Source organism: Limanda limanda, chromosome 8 (genome assembly GCF_963576545.1).
Source record: "Limanda limanda chromosome 8, fLimLim1.1, whole genome shotgun sequence".
NCBI classification, from domain to species: domain Eukaryota; kingdom Metazoa; phylum Chordata; class Actinopteri; order Pleuronectiformes; family Pleuronectidae; genus Limanda; species Limanda limanda.
In genome coordinates, this window is record NC_083643.1 from 24,738,438 (window position 1) to 24,749,137 (window position 10,700).

The following is a 10,700-nucleotide window of genomic DNA, read 5'->3' on the forward strand; positions in this document are numbered from 1 at the left end:
ACTGTTGGCATGGTATGCTATCCTACTGAAAGACGACTTTGACATTAAGGGGTACTGTAATAATGACAGAGTGTACAATTATTGGTTCAGCTACATGAATGTCAGGTTCCTTGCCCTACCTGCGACCATCTCTACCCACATGACGTATAAGAAAACACGAGTCATCAGACCAGGCCATTGGCCCATGGTCCAGTTCTGATGCTAACGTGCCCAATGTAAAACATTTCAACAGTGGACCAGGGTCAACAGGGGCACTATGACTGGTCTGCGTCTACACAGATCCAAATGCAGCAAGCTGCGATGCACTGTGTTCAGACAACTTTCAATCATGATCAGAATGAAGATTTGAGGGATTAAGCATTGCTGGCTCTATGCTCCCTATATGTACATCAACGACTCTTGGGTGTAAATGATCTTTTGTTGGTAACCAAAGTGGCCTTCTCTGTATCACTTTTGGTAGATACCAATGCATCATGGGAGCACCCCACGGCACCTGCTATTTTTGAGATGCTTTGACCCAGTTTTCTAATGTCACAATTGGCCTTCGTCGGATGCTCACATCCTTAAACTTGCCAACGTTTCCTGATGCCAACTGAGAACTGAACGTTCACTTACTGCCTAATATATTCCACCGAGTAACATATATATATATATAACAAAAAATATCCATGTTATTTACATCCGTCAGTGCTTTTACTGTTGTAGCTGATCTGTGTTTATGCTATCAAACTGCATCATATTGAGGTCATGTCTCTCCTGTTTCTCTCGTACCGTAGAAACTCACCTATCTCACATGTCATGATTGGATCCAGCTAATTCTATTTTAAGACATCATTTTGATTCCAGGAGGTTTCAATTAACAGATCTCTGTAACCAAGGCCAAGTTGATGTCCCCGCAACTATATTTAAACACACTAAGAGTGGGGCTCAGGGACAGAGATACAGCACTGTGGTCTAATCATAAACAGCGCAAAGAGCATGACTCATTATAACCTAAAAGATCTCCTGACTGGTCTTTGAGCGCCACCAAGCGGCAAAATGTAGCCGACACTTTTCCAACTTTGAACCTTTGCCCTAAGCGTAACTTGGATGTGAATGCTAACACTAGCATATGCTAACTTAGCATGTTAAGTTAACATGTTATGTAAAGGTTGCTAATCGGTTAAACATGTGTTAACTATGACATGCTTAAATGGATATTTTAATAAGCTACCACTAAATGTTAACTGATTTAAGGAGATTTTAGCATGTTAACATAGCATGCTAACATTATTAGGTCAAAATCTGCATTACTTTGAATACAAAATAAGATATCTCTTAAACTGAATGAATCCCATTCACACATTGCTTTAGTTTGATTCTAATGCTCATACGGTGTGCTAACACTAGCAATGCTAAACACGAAATGCAGCTTTAGCATGCTAAATGTGAACAGAACACTGTAGCCAGCTTGAATTACAATAACATGGCAACTTTAATCAATATTCACATTCTTAATCTAGCCTTTTAGTAATGTCCAAAATGTGCTACATTTATATAAAAATATTGAAAGCTAATTGTCAGTATCTCCACAAAGCGTTTAGAGCATGTAACAATAGTGTGTACTTATGTATGATAAGAGCTACCTGGGTATCTTCCTCTACATCGCTAATAACCCCATCATTCATAGTCACTCGCTGATTATTCTCCAAATTGTTAGGTTTATTCAGTATGACACACTTTTCAACGTGAGGTATCAAGAAATATAAATATTTGAAATTTGTTTGGTAGTGATGTAGAGCATACTTCATATTTTTTATTTGCTAAACATTTTGCAAATATCAAATAAATTGTGCAATACTTGTTGTATTAACATCCAAACATTGTACACATAGTCTTGTGTATGACCAGATCAACCTGTTTGGGATCAAGTACAGTGCACACAGCACATTATAAATGGTAGCCTCACTATATTTTGCACACTGACCCACAACAATCCAGTACAGAATACAAATCTGAAACAGGTTCCCTGTGATTTGATAAAGCACAACTTAATTTAGCAAAAAGCACCGTGTGAGCAAGAAATAGAACTAAGCTTGTGTCAAATATGAAAAAGCAGCCATCACAGCGGAACTTGTTGCATGCTGTCCCCAGTCTCATACCAGCAGGCAGCACCATGATGTCAGGTACGGAACTAGAATCTCTAAATATATACAACAGAAGATGACAAACCTGCATTTTTTGTTTTGCTAATCCAAGGTTAAGGCAAATAGCACATCAAAGGAAAAAACAAGATTGTGTTAACAGTTAGTAAAACCAAGTCACGAGGCCATTAAAGTCGAGTTCACACTACACGACTATCGTCAACTAACGACAACGACCATGACTATTTACTGCACAGTTCGTACTGCAGAATTTTCTGTGTGTGATCTGGAGTCTTGCTGTCTATGTGAGTTCATGCTTCAAGACTAACTGAGAACAAGGGTTCACACACTTCACTATCTTTTACCAGGAGAAACCTCCAACTGACTATCTCCTGACATTTCTTCTAGCACCACAGGTTGACATTTGTTGATTCAAGTTGTATGTCTCAGCAAATATCATTAGCTTTTCGTCTAATTTTTCCATCAAGTCAAAATTATTCTCTGTCAGGTTTTTGACCATGTTCCTCGAAACTAATGGCGCTCCCATCTGCCACACTAGACCATTTTCCTAGCAAACAAGTCTCTAAACTTCAATACTTTAAACTAAAGCGAAACATCTATAAACAGATACCAGTACAGTGGGTAAAGTGAACTTTTAAGTACCAGCCTCGAGGGATCTGAGGCCACTACCAGGGGTACTCAGAGGCCAGATAGTTGCTGCCTGAGCTGTGTCTAATGTTTAGGAGCTGTGACAGTGCAGTGGATTAAAACTCTATTCCTGTAGCCACAGCTGTTCCTAACTTCTTAACTATGGAGACAAAAAAACATGACAGCGGGCTCTTCTTAGAAGAAAAGACGTCTGGCAACCACTGCAGGCATCCCAAAACACATAGCTGGCCAAGGATCAAATGGCTGTCATCTGTGGAACAGTCGGGGGGGTACTTCCGAGCCGACAATGTATTTTCAGACACTCGACACTCTGAGGGCATAGTAACACATTGCTCTGGAGACAAGAAGAGTTAAATTTATGCCATGATTTTTGTTATTAAGAAATTGATAGTGGGTGTTAGGGGTGGAATTGTCTTTGGAGGGAGGAAGGTGGCAGGCTTTGCTGTAACCCAAAACCATCCCGCGCATTAGAGCATTTCACAAAAATAACCTGCCGCTGGGATGACCTCAGAAGCACAAACACTTCATCTGCTGTACACCCAGCGAAATACAGACAGGGAGGTACAATACCATTCAATATGTCCCATCTGAAAGAGAAGACATCTCAAATAAATCTTGACCAGGTCTTTAAAACTACTTTATCAAAGAAATCTTTATGTGTGGAGTTCAAAAAAACTATAATAAGTCTAGAAAAGACATTACAGTTTTGACCAAGTTGTTCTCCTAATAGTGAAAACAATTGATTTAAAGAATGCAGCAAAAAGGATTTAATTTAAGTTTAATTTCTATTTAATCTTGAAAAGATAAAGAATCTTAAAGAAATCTCGTTGATCAGGTCCATACAGTTACAGACACCACAAAAAAAACACTCAAAGACTAAAGCAAAATCTCTTGTCAAAGGTCATCCATTGTAGGAATCTTGTTTTGACAAAGGCAGAATAAAGCGTCACTGTTGCCAACACACTCCAACATTTGTGAAGGAAACAGGCTAAATCTGGTGGGCAGGGATTCAAGTGAAGTGTAAAGTGAAGACAGAGACCGAGGTTGGCAGCCGCTACAGATTAGGCTAGGTTTTCCACACGCAACCCTCCGTGGTGACAGGAGGATAAACACTAACGGCTCGATTTTCAACTTCATGCCTTGTTGTGGTGTTCCTTTACAGGACAGCACATCAACAGGTTTGCCACAACCGCAGTCGGAACTCATGTGCTCATATTTCTAAGCTAACAGAGAAATGACTCCTTTAACCACTGAAATCCAGATTAAACACTACAGTAAGAGCTGAAATAGTCAGTGAAACTGAAAGAAAGCTGACATTTTCCATGTGTCCTCAATTAACAGAGCACGTCGACTACTAAGTGTTTTTATATTGCTAAAATTCTCCATACATTAACAATTAAGTCCTCCTTAAAACACTCCAATCCCAAAGTTTGCCAATTTATCACAGCTACACACCGACCAAATTCATTTCGCATTGATGTAACCTCTGGTTGAAAGCCAACACCAGCCAGTCACACTCCACGTTTAGTCTCATGACCTTGTGAATAACCTTTTACTACAACCTTCCGCTGACACAAACCAAACATAAATTCCCAACAAATATATAGTTGAGACAAAGTATTTTACAATAACGCCAAAGAACAATCGACAAAAGCAACCAAACAACCACAATGCCACTGCATGCTTCTAGACTTCATCACACTTCAACACACTAAAACAATAGCAAAGTGGCCAAAGAGAAAGATGTCCTTACTTTAACAGAGCAGACTTGTCAGAGTCCCAGACACACAGACCCAGGCAGAGAAGTGTTAAGAAGGTATATATTGCAATCTCTGAAGGCCCTCTAAATCCTCCACTTTCTCTTTATGGAAGTGGATTACTAGACAAACCAATGAGCTGACAAGGTCATGAAATACAGTACAGTGTCATCTGCCCCTTCCTCTGAGCGCCTCATTATAAATAACCCGCCCTTTAAGATTCTTATCTGTATTATCTTGTACCATCGAGCTCTTGAGGCACAAAATGAAGCAAAGTAATAAAACCACATAGGCATTTTGCAATAAAAGTTAATATATATACACAACAGAAGTTATTTAAAGGTTTGATATTATAGGCAGACACTCACTGACAAGATACAGCAAAAGTGCAGTTGTATATTAATCTGGAAAGATTTTATGTCATATTCTAGTTCACATTTGCACCAACGTAGAGTGGGAAATGTATCATGCAGTTTTACTCCCAAGTTTTCCATGCTGCATGGAGCTGAAGCTTTGGCACTTGGTTTGGTGTTATGAGATTATATTGAGCATTCACATGATGCCAGAAATATGAGGCCGGACATCTGTGGGGAGTTTGTGCAGCTTGACAAAGAGATAGTTGCAAATTTAGTCAAGCACAATAGCTTTTTAAAGACCTATAAGTGAACCTCATGGTTGCCGTGTTTATGAGCTGATGTCAAACAAAACTTTCAACAGTATCGGAAGTAAACAATGTTTTTTTTACTGTTGTTTGTTGTTTTTCTTTCTTAGGCTTTTAGATTTTGATAATGGAGCAGTCATTATCTTTATGTCTTGATTAAGTATTGTACCTATAATGAAAAGACTTAAGTGAATTTAACTCACACAACACTTGCAGCAGAAGTGGATCCGTCCTAGAGTCAGCTTGATACCTGAAAAGACAAAACCATGATGTCATGTTAATGTTAACTAAACAATTATACAAGGTAATATGAAAGTTAAACATCTATGAAGTCTGATAAAGGCCAAAAACACAATTAAACTTTAGGCCCCTGTTTATTATTTATGAGCAGTAAACATTTAATAAAAACTGTATAACAGTGTAATGCAGTTTTAAACAGATAACATTTGTTATGTATATTGATAAACAGAATACATAAACAATTACAACTCTTCTATGAACATATCATTTATTTAAGTCAACTATGTGCTCACCAGCTTCCACTTATGTATGTCAACAGACGGAGTTAGTTATCGGCAAATCAACCTAAAACTCCTTATATTAGATTACAACTACATCATAGTGTTATAAATGCTTATAACTAAAACTAAATCAACCAATTATAACAAATAAATACAGTAATATTGGTAAAAAAGACGTACCTCTGATCTTTGCCTGGAGAATGTTGTGAAATGTTGTGCACACATATCAAAACCTGAGAAGTGTCCAATAATAACTGCAGTTCATAGAGTTCATATTGAAGGGATACATAATTTGTATGTGGTCGTGTGTCTTGATGTTTCTCACTATTACACCTCCTTCCAGGATGTGATGAAGATGACACCTCTTTAACCTTGGGTCAGTCTTACATCATTAGCGGCTTTGCACATCATAAAACAGGAAGAACCAAGTAAGAAGCAGGGATCGATTACCAAACGCACCTACTAGTCACTTCATGAAGGCTCTGACGTATGGAGCTCTTAGCCTCTAAGACCATGCACCAGAACCACTGTATGAAAGTGGGTGAGAATATTTCCACCTTGAAGTCACAGAGTTAAATTATAAGGTCAAGAAATTACCACAAAGAGACAAAACAAGCAGCAACGCGAATCATATAGACGCACAAACAACTACAAAGGGCCAAAAAAAGACCCCCCAAAAAAACAAAGCTACAAAGAAATAACCACAAAGACACACTGACACCCACACACAATAACCACAAAGCCTCAAAGCAACTGCAGACAGACACAGAATGAAAAAATGTTATCACAAATATGCAAAATGATCATGAGGATACACAGAGTGAAGATATGATAACTGTATTTTCCTTGAATAAAAGTTCAGCTATATATGCAACTAATTGCCAGGAAACTATGCAATGTAACCGTGCATCTTCCAGTCCTGAAATAACTAAAAAATAATTTAAAAAACCAGGGTTCTGATTTTTTTTTACTTGTGAAAACATCAGTAACGCTGGAGTTCTTTTAATTTGAAAGGGTCCCAGGAAGTGTTGCAAATATGTTTGTACATATACAACAGATAAAGACTAAAACTGTGGTGGAAGATCATTTTCAACATCTATTCTGCTGTGACCCGCGCAAGATGCTGAGGAAATAGGCGAGAACTTGATTCAAATGATGTATGTTTAAAAAAAAAGTGGAAAAAGCAGAGAGAAAGGTTCTCGTACTGACAGGCTAGTGAAAATGAATGCCTGTTTTTATGTGATATATTTTAAATTGTACAGATTTACTTTATTTAGTGTAATATATAGCTTTTTAATAACTGCATCTAAACCACTCCTGCAAGGACTTATAGTTGTTTTATATGTATATTGTCTTTTATCTTATTCTGTACATGGCACTGAAACAACACCATGTAACTATATTTGCGCTCTTCACCTGTTACCATCTTACAACCTGATTTATAAAAGGTAAATGGTCTCTATTTAAATAGCACTGTCCTAATGACAACTCAAAGCACTTTACCGTACAGGTCACATCCACACATTCACACACATAGCATCTATGTGCTGCACTTTCTCTACAACACATCACTCATTGTCTTTAGAGAGCTGTTGGTATTTCAGTTGTATGTTTAGATACAGTATGTTTACGACAAACGTGTAAATCCAAGTAAACAAGGAAACATCTCCTTCAGCAGGTTTTACTTCTTTATTTAACAGAACTTTTCACAGCTTACATACTAATTGTCTGAAAGGTAGTTTGAACCAGTGCAGTCAGTGGAAAACGGAGACTATAAATTCTGCAGCTTTGTTAAGACGCTGACTTAAGCCTCGGACTCAAACATCTTCTTTCTGCCGTCCATACCAGCTTTGTCTTCAATGTTTTTACGCCAGTCTCCGACGTCACGCAGTTCCTTATCCTGAAACACCGAGACGACAGGGAATGAATCGGGATCAGTTGGTTTCAGGAAACATGACTTTACTTAACTCAACAAATCAGAAATTAAGTGTAAAAATCTGCATCAAGGAATCAAAGGTTCAACATCTGGCCAAGGCTGGACATCTGGAGGTAGATATAGATTAGGTGAAAAGTACAAACCTTTGTTCCAAAAGACTTGTACTTGGTGTTTTAATGAATCATGGGTGTGTTCTGGAGTGTGGTTGGAAAGTTGGTGGCTGATGGCTTCTAATCTTCACAAAATGTTTGCGTCACAGCAAAATAAATCACTGGTTGCAAGTTGGACAGCGTGCGGGAGATGAATAAACCGGATTGACATTTCCCATTCTCTTTAAAAGCTAGTGGATTAGTCAGGTAGTAAGAAAAAATAATCTGCAGAGAGTGACATTGGCCATCTGTGTGTGTAGCCTTGTGCAAGTCAGTAGCTGAGAATTTGTGTCACATGACCACACCTCGTTATACAACCAAGATCACAAGCATATTTGCTATTTAAACAACATTTGTGCGGAACAAGAAAAACAGAGTGGGTCTGAAACTAGCAAAGAAAGTTGCCTTGTGCTCTGCCCCGCTAGTTAGATAGAGTGTTTAGTTTGGTACATCACTTTATTTGCAGGCCTCTGTGTGTGTCTGCCAATAATAACCTCCGGCAAGCAGCAGCTGCAAACACATTTACACTGCACATGTGAAGGATCCAGCCAGCTCCTCACCTCCTCTTTCACCTCCTTCTTGACCTGCTTCAGGTTGGCCCTCAGGTCCATGTTGACTGTGTGCTTGGAGCCCAGCAGAGCTTTCAGCATGGCGTCAGCGGACATACGCACTTTCCTCAGGACAGGCTTCTTGAATTTGCCCATCAGGTCCTGAACTTTGATCTTCAGGTCATCGATCTAGAAGGTGAAAAGTGGTGAGAAATAAATAGGGCGAAAATGTATTAGATGTGGCTGCAACACTGTTTACCCCAGAAAAACTCCAGAAGTGTTTTGTGGAATCAAACACTTCACCCACCCTTCCATCGGCATAGTGTTGAGAAGATAATGAGTGAATTTTAAGAAAGGTTATAGGGTCAATAAAATCTGTAGCAAACCTCATCAGTCTCCACGTTAGTGAACTTTTTTTTCTGCCTGTCTTCTTGTTTCCTGTTTTATTTTTTCACTTCACTTCCTGATCCCTCTGCGTTACCCTCTGTCCTGTTATTTTGAGCATGATCCTGTCTCAGTGTCTGTGTGTTGTGTCTCTGACCAGTATTATTTCACCCTGTGGGGAGCATTACTGTTCCCTTAATCACTTTATTCATATTTTCCCACTTTCACTTTATAAAGGGCACAGCTAATTTGGGTTCAGTGTATGGCTCAAGGTCATTTCAACACAGGGACAGGAGGGATCGAAACAACAACCTTACCGTGACATGGTCGCTATCTTTGTTAAACCCTGGAACCTCTGCTACATTTTAAAATGCAATTACGTAGGTTTGAACTATGAATTTGTTCAGACTGAACCACTGAAGGTTCTGCAGGATTAATGTCAAATTATTTATAAATAAGAATAATCTACCTCCTTGTCGGACTTGTTGACTTTCACCTCCAGGTTGTATCTCTCCTCATCGATCACGTCGATCTTGTGGTGGATCTCCCTGGACAGGTCCTGAACACAAACATCAGTAAAATGTCATGATGCCAAAGTAAGCAGTGCACACAGATTATTTTAACATTCTTTTTTTCAGCACATACAAGATAAGATAAATATTCCTTATTGCCATAAGGGTTTGATGATAAGTTGCTAATCACCAGCAGATGTTCAGAGGGATCACATAGTAGATGACAGGGACATATCTGCAGTTGTGTTGCGTCAGTGGGTACACAACTGCACAACCCCCATAATGAATGGAGGGGCGTAAACTTCAATAGACATGATAGGATTTCAGTCAATCTTGTGAACCCAGTATCATAAGTCAACTATCAAGTGACTGACATTAAACACATGAATGTTTTTAATTTGTGATCATGCGTTGCTGTGTGTTTCTATGCGTTGGTGTGTAACGTGCCTGCAGCTCCTGCATGCTCCTGGGCATGGAGAGAGCAGGACAGTTCTCCTCCATGTACCTCCCCCTCTCCTCCTCTTGCTCCCTCTCCTCCTCCTCCAGCAAACCTTTTGCGATGGACAGCATCAAACTCTGCAGAGGAAACAGCCCGATAACGTGAAAACATGAAGGCACATCCAATATTTAATCAATTTGTGTTATCTGTTGCTGTGAAAACATCTTTCTAGCATCCAATTTGTCATTTACGGAGCCCAAAAGGTCCTGGTGGGAATATTTCTGGGGATTAATTTGTTTTGAGTCATCTTGCTATATTTTTGCAATACTTCGTAATACTACCGGTATTTTCCTTCTAAGCCTGTACGGGCACAAGACCAAACTAATTAAGTCCAACTTGAACCCGACAGCCATTCTGCTTTTTGTTTTTGTGTCTGTGATGTGATATAATGTAGCTTGCTTATGCTGGTCACTAGATTATGTCACAGCTAGTCTGTGTTTAATATGATTAAAAGTTGAATAAATGATTTTGTTCTACAGTCAGTGAATGTCATGACAGTGTCCGAACCTGACCTGAGCCTAATGCAGTAAATGAAAGCTGCACTGTGTTTCTGTTTCTGTTTCTGACACACATGGTTATTGCTTGTCTTCCCCCATAAGAGACAAAAATGAGCCCAACCAATGTTCAGATTCTCAGAGTTCTCTCCAGGAGAACACAGTGCAGTAATCTACAGGGTGCTGTCTGATTCAATCAGAACCAGTAACTGTACTCAGGACAACTGGGTAGATGCAGATGATGTTACATGATTGGCATAGGAACCTCTTGCAATATAAAGCATAACATTTTGCGTACAAAACTATTAGAGGGAATGCAAAAGGGATCCCTTAGCAAATCACCTCTGCTTGCTTTACAAAACAGTATAAAACAACAATGTTTTATACAAGGACCTTTACCTTTATATGATGCTTGCGACTCGAGGACATTTTTTTTCTGAGGAGAAA

General features: G+C 39.1%; 1 protein-coding gene across 1 annotated transcript; it reads right to left on the reverse strand.

Annotated features, from left to right (window-relative positions):
- Positions 1-7,535: 7,535 nt before the first annotated feature.
- On the reverse strand, positions 7,536-10,700 carry LOC133009293 (troponin I, fast skeletal muscle-like). The gene is made up of 5 exons (XM_061076760.1): positions 10,653-10,700; positions 9,708-9,836; positions 9,218-9,307; positions 8,377-8,553; positions 7,536-7,631 (listed from the first exon to the last, which is right to left on the reverse strand). Exons 1-5 carry the CDS (start codon positions 10,680-10,682, stop codon positions 7,536-7,538), a joined length of 522 nt encoding a protein of 173 aa, XP_060932743.1. The 5' UTR covers positions 10,683-10,700.